General features: G+C 42.5%; 2 protein-coding genes across 2 annotated transcripts in view; one reads left to right on the top strand and one right to left on the bottom strand.

Annotated features, from left to right (window-relative positions):
• Positions 1 to 2,296: 2,296 nt before the first annotated feature.
• On the top strand, positions 2,297 to 8,131 carry entpd5 (ectonucleoside triphosphate diphosphohydrolase 5). The gene is made up of 13 exons (XM_022751035.1): positions 2,297 to 2,741; positions 3,150 to 3,229; positions 3,552 to 3,695; positions 4,085 to 4,160; positions 4,723 to 4,758; positions 5,203 to 5,291; positions 5,396 to 5,475; positions 5,603 to 5,664; positions 5,764 to 5,865; positions 6,525 to 6,668; positions 6,782 to 6,838; positions 7,702 to 7,817; positions 8,028 to 8,131. The coding sequence occupies exons 1-13, from the start codon at positions 2,297 to 2,299 to the stop codon at positions 8,109 to 8,111; spliced, it is 1,515 nt and encodes a 504-aa protein (XP_022606756.1). The 3' UTR covers positions 8,112 to 8,131.
• Positions 8,132 to 9,840: 1,709 nt separating this feature from the next.
• The window catches only part of coq6 (coenzyme Q6, monooxygenase), an 11,384-nt gene continuing 5,068 nt past the window's right edge, over positions 9,841 to 16,156 (bottom strand). Inside the window, exons 4-12 of the mRNA XM_022750524.1 lie at positions 14,443 to 14,569; positions 13,093 to 13,223; positions 12,889 to 12,996; positions 12,518 to 12,580; positions 12,306 to 12,413; positions 11,436 to 11,638; positions 11,079 to 11,194; positions 10,556 to 10,722; positions 9,841 to 9,979 (exon numbers count right to left, since the gene is read on the bottom strand). Coding sequence (XP_022606245.1) covers positions 9,950 to 9,979; positions 10,556 to 10,722; positions 11,079 to 11,194; positions 11,436 to 11,638; positions 12,306 to 12,413; positions 12,518 to 12,580; positions 12,889 to 12,996; positions 13,093 to 13,223; positions 14,443 to 14,569 — 1,053 coding nt within the window. The 3' untranslated portion in view covers positions 9,841 to 9,949. The remainder of the gene's footprint in view (positions 9,980 to 10,555; positions 10,723 to 11,078; positions 11,195 to 11,435; positions 11,639 to 12,305; positions 12,414 to 12,517; positions 12,581 to 12,888; positions 12,997 to 13,092; positions 13,224 to 14,442; positions 14,570 to 16,156) is intronic.

Here is a 16,156-nt window from a genome sequence, read left to right as displayed (position 1 = left end):
ACACTGTTAACATGCAACCAAGAGATCTATGGGCACTAGCCAGTGAGAGGTCCTGGACATGTATGCTTTGATAGGGGCAAACGACCATTCTGGTGAGCCACAGGATTGAAAAAAGTAGCCACAGTATTTAGAAAAAAGGAAGGAGGAAAGAAAGTCCAATATTTTTAGTCCAAATTACAGTGTTGGAACAGAGCTTTGCACAGTAGAGTGTCCTGGGAGTGGAGTGGCATGGTGGGTGGACGCTGGTGCCAAGCCCCACCCTCCCCACATTGTCCTCTCTGTGGACTTCCTGCACTTTTTGTGCCTGTCTGCAGGACCTCTGTCCTCCCCTTACCTTTCTGGATAGGCTGACTGTCAGCTTGCTTTCTGCCTCAGCCGCCTGCTGCATGAGGTGAAAAAGTTTCATGTAAGCACATGTTAAGTCAGGGTTGGGACGGGGTCAGTTCCCTAGGGATACCTGAATTTCTAGACTACCAGCGCCTTGTCTTTCAGATCTCTGTCGTCTTTCTGTTGATACAAAGTGGGTGAAAAATATCACAGCCCAGTACAAATCTCAGTTCATGTAAGGTCTTGGAGTTGATGTGCCCCTGTGCTCCACTGCTGTTGGATGTCTCTGCATCCTGCAGTTAAAGCCAGTAACTCTGAACATTACATGAGAGAGCATTAAGTGATACACTACAGCATGGCTCATGATGCTGTGCCAAACACCCACCTAAAGCGGAGAAACAGCCACTCATGCTTTTCATGCATTCTCTCGTGAAACGTGCCTTGCTGCCCAAATATTTTTCCCTTGGAAAGGCTGTGGTTAACACAGGGATGAGTGGGAGTGAGATGATTGCTAACATTCTTTTAAGTTTTATGCCAGCTGGAGTGCAGGTCACATTTGCATTTTTTAAGGTTGGTGAAACTGCTGCAGTGGATTTAATGTGGTGATTATTGCAGGATCATGAAGAGGAGGGCGAGAGAATTTTTATTATACATGCATGATTCATTCAAGCTACTGAACATGAGTAGTTAGTAGAGGTGGTAATACATAATAAAACAATACATTCTCTCTAGTATGAGTCTCAAAAGGTCTCACGGACCTCGGTTTGAGTTTCTGTAATTTATTTATTTTGTTTTCCACAAAGCCCCAAAATATTGAAACAGAGCATCACTCACCAGCACCAGTAAAGGTTTATTCCAATTGAAGAAAATGGAAAATTTTAATATTTGATTTGCTTCTTATAAAACTGCAGTAATTAATGTGAAAACTCTGCAAATTTCCCTTTATAACTACTCAGTAGAAACTTACATGACTCCTAATTTAGGCAGTGGCCAAATTCGAGCACTTGTCAAGTTGTGAAAGTCCAAAGAGTTGTAGGGTGAAGGAATCTCTGAGTCAGATTACTATACAAGTCTTAAATACACTCATAAAAAGTATTTTAAGACCCTTTCTTTTGAATTTCTTCACTGTGGACCATTCATAGCCATTCATTTTGACTTCTTTATAAACCCCATTCTCCTTTCCTACGAGATTTTTTTGGCTCCAGAGTAACCAGTAAAGATGAGGAGGGGAAAAACATAGCCAAAAATAATTCTCCTCCTCCTCTTAAAAAAAAAAAAAAAAAAAAAAAAAGGGGAAAAGCTTGTGGGAGGGAGGGGGGCCTAATTTAGGCAGTGGCCAAATTCGAGCACTTGTCAAGTTGTGAAAGTCCAAAGAGTTGTAGGGTGAAGGAATCTCTGAGTCAGATTACTATACAAGTCTTAAATACACTCATAAAAAGTATTTTAAGACCCTTTCTTTTGAATTTCTTCACTGTGGACCATTCATAGCCATTCATTTTGACTTCTTTATAAACCCCATTCTCCTTTCCTACGAGATTTTTTTGGCTCCAGAGTAACCAGTAAAGATGAGGAGGGGAAAAACATAGCCAAAAATAATTCTCCTCCTCCTCTTAAAAAAAAAAAAAAAAAAAAAAAGATGGGAAAAGCTGTTGGTAGGCAGGTAGTCCGTCTCCAGCTCCGCTCACAGGAGGGGGGACTCCTGATGGAGTTGGGATGGACCGCCACAGGATTGGTGGATGGCTGCTCTCGGTGTGGCCCCATGCCAAGCCCTTATGTCTTTATAAACTGTAAACAGATGACCGGACAGTCCTGAGTGTGCACCGCATCCACTCTGCCTCTGTCCATCCCCACTGCTCTCTCGTCAGGGCCTCTCTCAGTCTTTAACTCCAGCATCCACCAAGGCTTCTTCTCCTCAGCTCGCCTTCTGTTCAGTAACTCCAGCTGTCTCTTCTCTACGGCTGAGAAAACAATGGCCACGCCGAGCCTGCTCCTCACTTTATCCGTGTGGCTTCTGGCTGGGAGCCTCATAGCGGAGGCGACTTACTACCGGCACCACCGCTACGTCCCCCACTTCTACCGCTACCGGGAGCACTCCGCTAACACGGAGAACCTCCTCCCTGAGGTCTCCAACCCGGTGCGTGAAGTCTCGCAGCCCGGCGTGCCGACCTACCCCGAGATCCCCGAAGTCTTCCACCCGGCGCCCGAAGTCATCCCCCCCATTCCAGAGGCTTTCCACCCGGTGCCCGAAGTCGTACATCCTGCACCTGAGCCTTATCACCCACCTGAGGTTTACCAGCCAGTCCCTGAAGCCTCCTCCCCCGTCAACATGAGTCGGGTTTTCCATGGGATCATGTTTGACGCTGGGAGCACAGGCACCAGGATCCACATCTATAAGTTCATCCAGAAAGACCCTGGTAAGTGCACCACTCTCTCTCTCTCTCCTTCCCTCCCTCTGTAAACCAATAGTAGGGCTTTGCACATGCAGTTGGCTCCCACTCTGTTTGCCTGCTGTTAGGTCATTCACTCAGTGGTGTAAGGACAAACACGCAATAGCAAAGTGCATGGGCAATACAGTTTCTAAAAGTAGCTAAGGTGGACATTTAATTTGCCTGTCTGACTCAACTGTGTAGGAAGCAGACCTCTGAAACTGAACCAGGATGTAGGTGAAGTGCTGCAGTCTAAATATCACGTGTTGTAAAAACAAAAAAAAACAAACAAAAAAAACTATGCAATTACATATACTGAAGTTTCTTTTTGTATATCCTCAAATGTTATACTGTTACCTCTCTGGTTTACGATCTGTATACTGACTTCTTTTTTAGTTGAGCTGCCAGTTCTGGACAATGAAATGTACCATGCAGTGAAGCCTGGACTGTCTGCTTACAAAGACAACCCTGAAGAGGTATGTATGCATGTTTACACCATCACTTATTATTAATTATCACGTATATTAGGGAGTTGTTCACTGTCTGCAAACCACCAAACCACTGGGATTTTCTTTGGGTTGGGCTCATGTGATGTAAACACATTATAATTACAAAAATGCGTCCTGCTGATGCTGTCACTACTGCCCACTCCTGTCTGCTGTATTTACCTACCTTTGACTTCAACAAGACTTTAATACATGTATTTGTTTGATTTTAAAATATGTCTTTCTCTCTGCTTTCGGATTGGCCGCAAATGTTAATTTTGCTGCCTGTAACTGATTGCTGTCTCTTCTGCAGGGTGGCAACACCATCCGACAGTTGCTGAAGATTGCCAAGAAGACAGTCCCAGAGGAGGAGTGGAGGAGGACCCCGGTGGTCCTGAAGGCCACGGCGGGTCTGCGTCTGCTGCCTGAAGACAAGGCCAACACTCTTCTGAAGGAGGTGAAGCACGTTTTCTCTCTGCCCTCAGACAGTTTGGCACAGACACCACCCGTCCCGCCAAGGAACGGGATGAGAAACCACTAAGTGCTTACAAGTGTCACAGAAAAAAAGAGAAGGCAGCAAGTCTGCCCGTTTGGTGGCTATCATGTTGCAAAAAAACAGCTGTTGTGGGGTTGTGTGGAGTAACCATATTTGTCATTTAAAGTATTAAATCCAGGCTTCTGTTCCAGCCATGTTTGTGGTTGAGTTATCTGTCACTCTAAAACAGAACAGTTTGACTGCCAGAGTCTGGAGCAGAGTGTATGGCTGTGTAATTTAGTGTGATGGCATTGTTTTAAGACATAGGTAGTAGGTAATTCAAATGAAATGATGATACATGTCTTCCACAGGTACGAGAGGTATTTGATGAGTCCCCGTTCTTTGTGCCAAACAACAGTGTTTCCCTCATGAACGGAACAAATGAAGGTAGGTTATCTTTTATTACATGTTTGTGCTGTGTACATTATACTCTACATAAAAATGATACTTTTGGTGATTTTTGACTGAGATATTGTCTGGCCAGGTGTTTTTACTGCCTCATTCACTGAAGATGTATCAAACAGTGCTGCTCTCATAATTCTTTTTACAAGAGGTCTGTTACTACATCGTTGAGACAAATAAATATGCCAGTGTGAGTCGCTGTCCCACACCCAATAATTTAGTGCGATCCTCCACATCACTCATTAAGACACCCTCACTATGTTGTGTTTCATCATAACTATGTGCCATTCATTATCCTCACTTTATGAGTGCAATAACTTGACATCTGAGACAATTGTAATTACCTGGGCTGGTCTGCAATCCTACATGTTAGACCAACACTGGTACTTTAATATCAGCCTAATGAAGGAGAACATGACTAAACGTCATCTCCAGTTTATTTATGTGAGCTTGAGTATGTTTGAATGGGAAACTTTAGCATGGGCCAGTTGTAATCACCTCTCAGGTTTTTGCTAATGCAGACATTTTCACCCATGTGCTCTTTTAGGAATCCTCGCCTGGGTCACAGTGAACTTCCTTACAGGTAAGACATTGCTTGTGTTTTGCTATGGTAGTGTTAGTGGTTAGGAGGCTCATATCTGAGGCTCCAGTGTACACAGAAGTCTGGCAGTGAAAGACTCTTGTCTCCTGTCTGAGGTTATGAGCTTGAATCACTGGCCCCACTCAGTTTGCAAAACCAAGCAATATTTCCTCACATTTTTCACACATCTATGGCACCATCACATTTATTTTAAACAACAACAACAACAACCTTAAGCTCTAAACCAATAATGTATTTTCCCTCTTGGTGGGCAAAACTTTATCTGTAAGCATGCATCAATCTGACACCAGTGGCTGTAACAAGAATACATTCTAACTAAAACTGAAGACACAGGATCACACAGTATGCTGTTTGTTGTACTGATGGTGAATAGCAACTTTCCTTCATTCAGTTTGATGAGTGTAACTTTGTGCTTATTTGCCACAGGTCACTTGTACTCCAACACAAGGAGGACGGTGGGGATCCTGGATTTGGGTGGAGGATCTACACAAATTACATTCCTTCCTAAGTCAAAGGTGAATTAAACATTTGATGTAGTAAATACAGCTATTTAGAAATGTTGTAAACAAAAACAAAAACAAAAAAAAACACAACTAAATGTATGTTGTTTATCCAACAGAAAACGGTTCAGTCTGCTCCTTCCAGTTACATTGCAAGATTCAACCTGTTTAACCATACATACCAACTCTACACACACAGGTAAATAACAAAGATGCTATATTCTCTATGGATTTTGCCTATGAAAATTCACTTATTATTATTCTGTAGAGTAAAAAAAATGTATCTATCTAAAAACTTACCATAATTGTATGTGACAATCCCGTAGTTACCTTGGAAATGGACTGTACGCGGCTCGACTGGCAACTCTCGGAGCACTAGGAGCTGATGGTAGAGTATCTAGTACCTTTTATCACCCTTCTTCTTGCACTCATTCTTTCCCTAAATGCAGTCATTGGAAAATGGCAAACAGTTATTTGTTTTTCCCAGGTCTTGATTGGAAAGTCTTCACAAGTTCCTGCCTCCCAAAAAAGTTCAGAGAGGATGTGACTTTTGGAGGAACCAGCTACAAAGTTAGCGGTATTCCAGACGGTAAGATAAAAGCACTTTGAGGTTTTGATTGCCTTCCCAGTGCCTTGGGTCCAGCATTCCTTTCTTTTCTCTGGAAAACAATAGAGTACAGTATAATACAGTCTCACATGAGGACATTTGTCCGCTGAAGTTCCTGTAACCTTGGCGCCAAACACATGTTTTGTCATACTCTCTCTCTCTCTGTTTTCCCTCTTGAACAATTATACTGCAGTCAACCTTGTATTTAAACGAAAAGAAAACTGTCAGTTAACTTCACAAATAAGGCAGTCACTCCCATACCACAGTCAAGTAGCCAAAAGATGCTGGGCTTGTCCCTGAGTTGTTATTTTTTTTGTGTAACGAGCGGCTTGATCTGGACCGCTCACAATTATGTGGTAAAAATAGACAGCGCTAACTGCCGCTCTTGTCAGCACATGGTTTTGCCGGTACAACTGCCGGCACAACTGTGCCAATCATGGGACTGTGTGAAAGTTGTCTTTCTGGGGCTTCCCTTGGTGAGCCCCCAGCTTCAACATGTGGCTGACCTCAAACTGAGGCTCCAGACTCTTCCGATTGTATTCCATCCATGCAAGTTTAACTGACTGGTTACTCCACATATTTCATCACTTAGTTAAATTATTCTGTTACAAAACTACATCTTTCACCTTGTCTTTCTTCAGGCTATGCAGGCTATAAGCTGTGCTACTATGAGGTGATGAAGGTAATCAAGGGAATAGTGCACCAGCCTTACGAGGTGAAGGGCAGCAGTGTGTTCTACGCTTTCTCCTACTACTTCGACAGAGCTGTGGAGTCTGGCCTCATCGGTGAGTGGGCACAGACCAAAGAGTCACCTTCCAGTGCTATTATCTTTCATGCTAATCATCATCTTTTTCACAAAGTAGGTATTCAAATTGCATGTTTGTTTTTTCCTGCACAGATGGCAGTCGAGGAGGTTCGCTTGAAGTTAGGGATTTTAAGAAGAGAGCCAAGGAAGGTAAGAGTTACATGTTATCTTCTCTAGGGTTGGATAAACTTGTATGAAACCAACAATCTTACAAGTTATATATATATCAGTCAGCCACTGAAACTTCATGCAAAACAGTCCATGCTCTAAGTAAAAGCACTAGCTTGTTTTTGCACAAAACACTCTGTACGATGGCGCCAAATTGGCACACCTTATCCTGTCAAAAAAGAATTTATTACAACAGTAAAATGTAACCGATTATTTGCTAAAATGTGTTATGGAGGCAGATTATAAGACAAATGTAGTTTATTTTCGAGTAAATGTATGTTAACGTCACTATAAAAGATTTTAGTATGTTTTACCGATACACACCATGCTTATCAGTTCAACCTTGTGACACTTGTAATGTCCGTGTAGAACCAGATTTATAGCAAGTAGGAATGAGTTGGTGTGTTATATAAAGCTGTTTGTGTTGTGAGAACACTGTCACATGGTCTTGAGGAACAAGTCTGGCTCAGGCTGGGCTGGCAGCTGAGCTGAAGATGTCTGTCTGGCCCAAGCAGGAGGGCACCTGACAGCCACACAATACCTGGGGGCTGACACATGCTGAAACAAACACACACACACATCCACTGTACTAGGCACCGCCACCCACCCGCAGCCTTGTGCTGACCCTCAGCCACTCTCCTCACACCTCCCTGTTTATTCAGCCAGACAAAACAGAAAGGTCATCTTTTAATCATGTAGCACAGGGGTTAGAAGAGGTGTTTTTTTTTTTTGTTCATACATGGAATGTGTCTCTATCATATGATGCAACAAATGCTTTTTTGTCAGATGTGTGTGAAACCTGTGTTAATGTCATGTCTCAAACCTGTGGCTTTTTGTGTTCACAGTGTGCAACAAAATGACCAAATACCGTGCTATCAGCCCCTTCCTCTGCATGGATATGACATATATCACTTGTCTGCTAAAGGAGGGCTTTGGCTTCAAGGACAACACTGTGCTGCAGGTGAGCAAATCAGAGCCAGGTTACTGTGGACAGTGAATGTGGGAGTCAAAGGAATACACAATATGAAAGGCTGCACGACAAACCTTCACATTCTTGCTGTGCAGTATTTCACAAGATTACAACAATTTTCAATCTGCATGACAGTAGGTGTTGGAAATTCTTGCGTCTCTGTGGTTTTGATGGAATTCCTCCTCTCACTCTGTTCAACAGCTCGCCAAGAAGGTGAACAACGTGGAGACAAGCTGGGCCCTGGGGGCAACCTTTGACTACTTCAGAAACCTCAACATCCACTAAGGACAGCTTGCTGTCGCAGCAGCCGGCACTGAGAGGGACAGTCTGTCACTGTGGGGTGTCCCTTCCTCCATCCACCCATCTGATCAGCCCGTCCCCTCACAGACACACCCGGTCCCACCACCATGCTCCCTCACCCATCATGCCCCTCCTCTTTTCCTCAACCTCAGCACCCTGCAAACACTCCGAGAACTGTTGAAAAAGAAATCACTATATTTTTATAAGGCCAGCTATTTCTACTGTATGTTGAGCTCATAACTGGTGGGCTGACTTTATTTTTGTAAAACGTTTACATTTTTGATTCCTTATGGGTGTCTGATCTGAAATGTCTTTTTCACCTACCTGTAAAGTGTGTAGAGGGGAATTTAGAAGCAGTACAACCAGTCATGGTGTTTTGGTGCTTACTGTGGTCCTGGTGTGCACTGTACAGTACAGTTGAAAACCTCTAACTAACTTTAACTTCTTTTTAATTCCAGCAGTAAATGATCATACAGGACCCTAATTCATCGTCAAGACATCATTGGAAATCGAGCAGATGAAAACCACACAGCTTCTTTTCTTCAACTTTGCACATAACACTTTATTTGCAGATATTGTAGCTAAGACGTGATCAGGTTTTTTGATGTCGATGAGAGAGTTGTACATACTCATCACTAGTGTTGGATTCATTGTCACTCGGGGGCAGAGAGAGCGCTGTGGGGAGATGCCTTTCACAGACAAGTGTTGTACAGCTTTTACAAGTATGAGGTTCATGCCTGTATTTTTCAAGTTCAGCCATTATTGTTTGTTTTGTCTAGAGTGGAAAAGACCTTATCAAGCACGGCTAAATTGCAGGGGCCTCAGGTCTGAACTGTATTTTAGACCAGCAAAAGAAAAACCTCTCAAGGGAAGACACTGCATCCAACAACATCATTTACAGCTATTAAATGCAACAAAAATGTAAACAGAAATTATGTAAAAAAAAAAAAAAGTTTAAGACACCCATGAGTCCTTCACTTGATGCTGGTTGATCAAAAACATTAGTAATATTGAATTCTGTTTGTCATTTTTCTTGTGAACTGTACAAATATTTAATTACTGAAAGTTTTATCTAATGTAGAGTATTTTAAATATCCTCATCAAATATTAACTCTTGGACTTTCTGTGTAACTGCTCTCTAAGCCATGCCTTTGCTGTCCTTTCAGTATTCAACATGTTCAATAACTACTGCTGTATATACATAATGTAAACTTATATTAGTGAAATACTTTGACAGGAACGGCTTCTACATTGCGAAAACTTTATGCTGCACAATTGCTCAGAAATGCCTCTATGTTCATCAGTATGAATAACCTGATGACTGACAATATGTACATTGTTGTTTTTATTAAATCCAGTGGAATAAGTGTATACTATACATGTATGTTTTAATAAAACATCAAAAATGCTTTGTGTATCGTTCCACTTAGTTGGATCAACAGTCTTTCTCATTAACTTTGTGTATGATATTATCCATGACTGTACAGTCTACAGTTTCCTCAGAAGGAAGTGCTTCACATATCATAGTAAGGTGCTGTACTTGAATTGTATGTAATATGTAATATATGTCTATGAATTGTAGTAATAGTAAAAGTAAACAATCCTTGTGCTTTTGATATCTTACAATATGCTATGGACAAATGCAAAGTAGTGCACTATTTCTTGAAGTGGATTTATTATGCATCAAAGCACACATGGAAAAAAAATCACAATAGAGTAAAATAAATCTTTATTATATTAGGTTTTTTTTACAGTCAAACTTTTTTTTACAGCCGTTAAACAGTCACTGGAGATCCATCAACGACCACTGCATGATGAATCCATCACTTGCTTGCAAATGCTATGATCTGCTCCTGCAGAGGCAAAAGAGACATCATCTCAAAAACTGTAACCTTTGAATCGTACTTGCTAAGAGCCTGTTACAAATGAGCCGCACTGCAGACCTCTATACAAGACCTGTAAAACCAGTGAAATCACATCATTTAATATGGAAAAGATGTCCCGTTTAACTTTGCGCCTCCATAGTGAAATGCCTTTACAACCAGTTACAGTTGTGTTGGTCTGAATCACTTAGTAGGGAATAAAGCCCTTTCACATGAGTGGTCGGTAATAAAAGGGGTGTGAAAACACAAGCCAACACCGCTGTCCGCTGCCCCAGGGCCAGCCCTGCACCCCACCCACACACTTTTGGTAACACTAAATTTGGGGCTAAACTTAGATGCCATAGTAGTAGGTTCAGAACCCTGGAAATTATAGACACCGCTAAAGTAAAGCTCTGTGTAATCAGAAAGGAGGGTGGAGAGTGAGTACAGAGTGGAGGCGGAGTTTAGGTTTGACAGGTGGTTGATATTATCTGAGTGGTGGCCAGGTTCACTGGGATGTACAGGAGGTCATGTTTGGAAGCAGAGGCTAGAAGAGAGGGAGCTTACTTTTAGTGCTGGGAGCATGTTGGTGGCCTGCAGACCCAAGGTGCGTAGGAGAACCACAGGAACAGAGTTAGTGGAATAGAGGCGTTTCATGAGGTCAATGGCAGCCATCATGGGCAGATTGTGCCGCTGACGCTCAGTTTCATATTCTAAAAGGTGCTGCATTGCTCCTGCACAAACAAACAAAGACTTGGGGTTAAAACTGTGGACTTAGTTTAAATGTGTGCATGTCTGTCATATGTTTTCTACATTAAGTCATGGTGCTATTTTGATTTCAGGACATTTAACAGACGGAAAAATAAACACAATATCTCATAACAGAATTTCCATTTTTATGAAAAGCAACTTACATACAGTTCCTGGCAGAATGTGCAGAAAAACATCAAATAAATGTTGCCGGAAAAGCTGATGCTTTTTATAATTCAGATCAACAGCATGCATTTCAGCAGGGGTTACGGAAAAGAGCTTAGGAGAAACCACTGTGCTATAGTTGCAGCGCTCGTGTCTGTTTAGAATTCTCACTGACCCAGGTCCTTCCCGTTAAAGGCCGCCTGGCTCAGGAGCTGTGTGAGGGAAGCCACATCCCCAAAGCCTAGGTTGGCTCCCTGACCCGCCAGAGGATGGACACGATGGGCTGCATCCCTGCAAAGGCAAACATATCCTCCACTATCCAAACACACTCACTGCATGGTGGGCTATTTTTTATGCACACTGTAAAAACAAAAAGTCATTCCCGTACTTGTGAAGCAAGAGATTAAATGAATGTAAATACGTAAACAATTAACAGCACTAACATTTACTCAAGATGATTTTTAGGACTTTTTTAATCTCTCATTTCATATGATATCATGTGCAGGCAAATACTTTCTGCACACTATCTTACCCAATCAGAGCCACCCGGTGCCTTATGTACTCTGATGCGTGACCCATGCCCAGTGGGAACATGACTCGGGTCTTTGGGCCGATCCCTGCCACACTTGGAGGGAGCTGTCGAGGTGAACCTGCAGACGGCATGATGGTCGACAGGGCGCCACGGAAAAGAGAGCCAGCCGTCTCAATCAGCTCTGACTGGTTCTCATTATTCCACTGTCAGTACACACACAGACAGGCAAGAAGACAGAGACATAGTCAGAGAGAATGAAAAATGGCCAGAAGAGAGAGAAAACAGACATTATCCCTTTTGAGTGGACAAAGAAATTAGCTGACATAGGAGCAAAGCTGAACTCCAGGCCAACGAAAGTGCTTTTTTTCCCCTCCCTAACTAACTGGTTTGGCAGGGCTTCGGGAGCTGGGCTAATTAAAAGAAGATGCCGGCCAGGCTATGCAGTTGAATTAGCTCTGTTTGAAAAACATTCCATGCAGTAATGGTCGACACTGGGAGACCACAGGTTTAATTAGCAAACCAGGCCTGAAACCAAACGTGACTCAACCATGCTGACCCCGTCCATCAGCAGGCCCAGTAAAAATAGCCAGCTTGGGAAAAGGAGTTTCTCCAAACATAAAAAAAAAAAATGGATAGGTATATCATTCCCGGAGTGAAATATTAGTATTGTATAAAGTCTGGCCAAAACAATGACAATATTGTTTGTGTGAGTCACTGGAAACACCTCAACATGTGCGTAAGTCTATGGAGAACCCCTGCCACAAACAGTACACTAGACACAAATACAGAAAATGCTGCACAAATGTTGCCTAGTGACAGATCTGAACGTAAATACAACATCAGCTGTTTAACGGATAGAGCGAGACTTACGAAGGCAGAGTTGATGGCGTCGACAAAGCTCTCCTCATCCAGCTCCAGCAGCTCCTCAGCGAGCCGATGGCTGGTTGACCACACCAGAGAGCTCTCTGTGTCCGACAGCTGCGGAGCACAGAGCATGGATGCTGAAGCTTCATCAAATGCTTATGTGATAGATTGACATTTTACAACAACTACTACCACAGTAAATGATGTAGATATATTACCGGTAACATAGCAATGGGTCCTGTTGGGAGGAACCTCTGCCATGCAACATTGTTCTCTGTGGGCTGTCGAAGGCATAAATTAAATCAAATTAAATTTTATACTAAAATTGTTTGGCATTGTACAGCTATATTTCAATTACATGTATTGCACATAAAAACAAAATATTATAAAGGGTGCTGCTGGGTGGGTGTATTGTTCTCTGCATGCTGACAGAAGTGACATTAAAATAACTATAATAATAAAAACAAAGAGTAAATGAACTCAGTAACATACAATAATGCTTGCTTAAATATTTTTGTGTGCAAATTATACACATTATAAAAAAGTATTAAGAATCACACTGTATGCCTGTGTTGAATGTGATACTCACTTCTGATAGGTGTAGCACAGCAACAACAGCAGACTGGTCATAATTCCATTTGACTGTGGGTATTCCTAATTCCCTTCTCACCATTGAGTTTGGTCCATCGGCACCAATCTGAAAAACAGATGAGAAAAAAGGAAAACAGTAAAAACCAAAAAAAGGAGAAGGACAGAGGGACAAGCAGAGTTTATGTGATGGAATCAAACTGACCAGCAGCTTGGTCTGAAGAGTCTGTCCGCTGGCCAACGTGACCTGGACCCATGGGATGGAGTCTGCTGTGTGGTGGGGCATGGGCCACCTATACTTCACCACCTTGGACCTGTACTTAACTTGCACATTATCTGACAAACAACAAAGACATAAAACTGGTCACTACAAAGGCAGTGGGAAAGAAAATAAAGCAGTGTTCCTTTAAATGAAACGGCAACTGCTGTGACTCTCTCACAACAAAGGGATCAATCTAGGTCCTGCGTATGTATCATCAATCTAAATCAGTACTTTGCCACTTTTTCCTTCAAAAAGAAAAAATGAGAAGATGGTTTGCCTGCAGCTAAAGCAGTGGAAGATCTATAAACCACCTCATAAAACACTGCTGGTTTTCCTCCCTGGCACATGGTAGCTGCCGAAGTTCACATCTGACAATCTTCTTAATGGTCTTGGCCTGCCACATTGCACTGACTAATAGTGTTTATCTACAAGCAGACCACGCCACACTTTGCGCATGCTGCCAGCTTGTTGGATTTTGCACTAAAACTGCCCATCTTCCTAAAATATCGGCAGCTGGTCATCGCAAAACATGAAAGGATCCCGAGCTGCGTTGGCTCATGCCGACTTGGAGTGGGACCCATCCACAGAACGGCTACTGGTTCCTGAACACGGATGTCAAATATGGGTTTTCAGTGATTGGAGAGCAGGGTTACATTGAAAACAGCTGGTAGAGGAGCATACTTTTCATGTAGTGCATCTTGAGCATAACAACACCAAGGCTAAAATGAGAGGAGAGAGAGAAGTGGACAAATGGGAGGCACATGAGGCAAAAACGTGCTGTAACCACACATCCGTTGTTTGGTGCAAAATGTTGAAAACTGTTTATAAATATGGCACTTTAACTGTCAAGCACGTAGCAGAGTTAAGTTTTTATTTGAGAACCTCACAAAAGTTGGTCTAATGTCTAACAGCAACGCAGGACTATACACTGTCAGCGCTTTGGTGTCTTAAGAGGTGGCAAAAGCTTGGGAGCACATGGCAACTTTAAATAGGTCACTGGACCACTTCACGTGTCCTCAGAGGGTGCTGGGGCTCTGCAGTTCCCAAAATGTGAGGTTTTTATTGAAAAGGCAGGAAAAACATGGATGGCTCCAAGAGCTTAACTTGTCTTTAAAAACAGTCACCGGGAGAGAGTACAAATAAACACAACCTGGGGAATAGGATGGAATAAATGTGGTGGCATTAGCTGCCAGACTCAGCATCCATTAAGCAGATGGAACAGGAATCAAGAGGTCTTACAGAGCTCTGCTACTGTGCGGGGCTTCATGTTTTAATCATAAATGCTGTGCTTACCGGACAGACTGTGCAGCTGTTTAGTGAGTGCAGCCACAACGATGTCGTTCTCCACGATGTATGCCATCTCATCCTGCAGGTTCTCCTTATCGAATGTGATCAGGGCGTCTGAGCAGGCATCCCAAACCTAAATGAGAGACCCATTATGCCTGTGGTCTACAAGTCTATCCTTAAATGCATCCCCTTTCCATATATATAGCTGGGCAGAGAAGCGACGCTTCATTGAGCTGAACACATCAAAGTTGTTAGTTGCTGTCGGAGGTTGGCACAGCCTACATTCATCAAACCCAGAGAGACGAGGGTCACCAGCACCCCTCTGGCTGGACTGCTGATTTCAGCTTGATGGAGCTCTCTGAGGTGGAGGACCAAATGACATTTTGTGATGTGGATTTACACAAGCAATTTCTTGGAAACACAAATAACAAATGACATGTTTGCGGACATTACAGAGTAAGTCAATATTTATCCGCAACCAAAGCGGAAGAATGAGATATAGTTTTCGGCTACTGTAATTCCAACCTTGAAAGCACTGTTTGAGTTAAACATGAGGGGGGTGAAAATTGTTTGTACAAGGTTAATCCTCTCCTGCGTTGTAACTATGGTGACAGAACCCATCATTCTGCAGTAATATGCTGCTGCTCTACTTTTTTCCAACTTGCCATAAAGTAGGGGGATATACCCTACAGAAAACCACTAATGGCAGTTGGTTTGCAACTTGTGATAAGTGGTTGGGGAGAAAGATTTACTGAGACCAGCCCAAAAATTGTTTTGGTTTTGTTTAATGCGGGGTGAAATGATGCAGCTATGGGGTAGAATGAGTTGGTACTTTCTGTGCAAGAACTAAACAATATACTTCCTTGCAACTTTATAGAGAAACATGTGTGCAAAATGAGGCCTTCATGGCAAAAACTCAGTTTGCCTTCTGTTTCAAATCTAAACCCTCAATGCCTACTGCACATTTAAGGTGGAAGAGTATTTTATTGCATGGAAAGAATGTTATTTAGAGCTGACCTGCAGTACATACTTTCCAGTGCTATGGCTGAGATGTATATGACTGAGATTCAATGGGCAAACAAGCCAAAACAGTGGTAGCAGAGTGAAGGTATAATGGGAGAGGTACACTACCATAATCACTGTAAAGCATTGCATGATGACATCTTGGGTCCAGAGAGAAACCCTGCGGTCGAGTGTTTGGTACACACCGACCACATCTTACAAGAGGGACTGAGCCTGCACCCGCAGCCGTAAAGCCGGTTCACATTGCAGCAAACAACCACTCTTATAATCTTTCATCTTCTTCCCGTTGTTCACATGAATCTTCATAATTAGAAGATGAGGGGAGCGAGTACCAATTTGAAAATATCAAAAGGATTTATTCTTCATAGAGAAGATGGCTTTAATAAATAAGACTTGAATGTTCAGAGAGCCATCCTGTACTCTGAATGAGCCAGGAGATGGACTTCTTCTTTTTTTTTTTTAAACTATACTTTATATTCTTTGGCTTTCAGTGTGCCACAGAGCCAGCATAGCTACCGAAAAGGCATAAATTGTACAAAGGAATGAACAAAATGCATGTTACATGAAACCACTGTTTGCCATTTGAATGTGAACAATTATATGCCATATACATGATTATATGATACAGTATTGTGTTGCTTGTTCATTACGCTGAATGACTGAGTAGAAGCTGAGTGTCACAGATTTTTCTCTCCAC

Source organism: Seriola dumerili, unplaced genomic scaffold, assembly GCF_002260705.1.
Source record: "Seriola dumerili isolate Sdu_G_001 unplaced genomic scaffold, Sdu_1.0 BDQW01000149.1, whole genome shotgun sequence".
Lineage (NCBI taxonomy): Eukaryota > Metazoa > Chordata > Actinopteri > Carangiformes > Carangidae > Seriola > Seriola dumerili.
The sequence above is the reverse complement of the archived record's forward strand: the minus strand, read 5'-3'. Positions and strand labels throughout refer to the sequence as shown.

Bases quoted from the DNA above. Each gene is read 5' to 3' on its own strand.
- entpd5 (XM_022751035.1), top strand. From the start codon at position 2,297: ATGGCCACGCCGAGCCTGCTCCTCACTTTATCCGTGTGGCTTCTGGCT. The intron at 2,742-3,149 runs GTAAGTGCACCA...CTTCTTTTTTAG, and splicing joins GTTCATCCAGAAAGACCCTG to TTGAGCTGCCAGTTCTGGAC. The intron at 5,866-6,524 runs GTAAGATAAAAG...GTCTTTCTTCAG, and splicing joins AGTTAGCGGTATTCCAGACG to GCTATGCAGGCTATAAGCTG.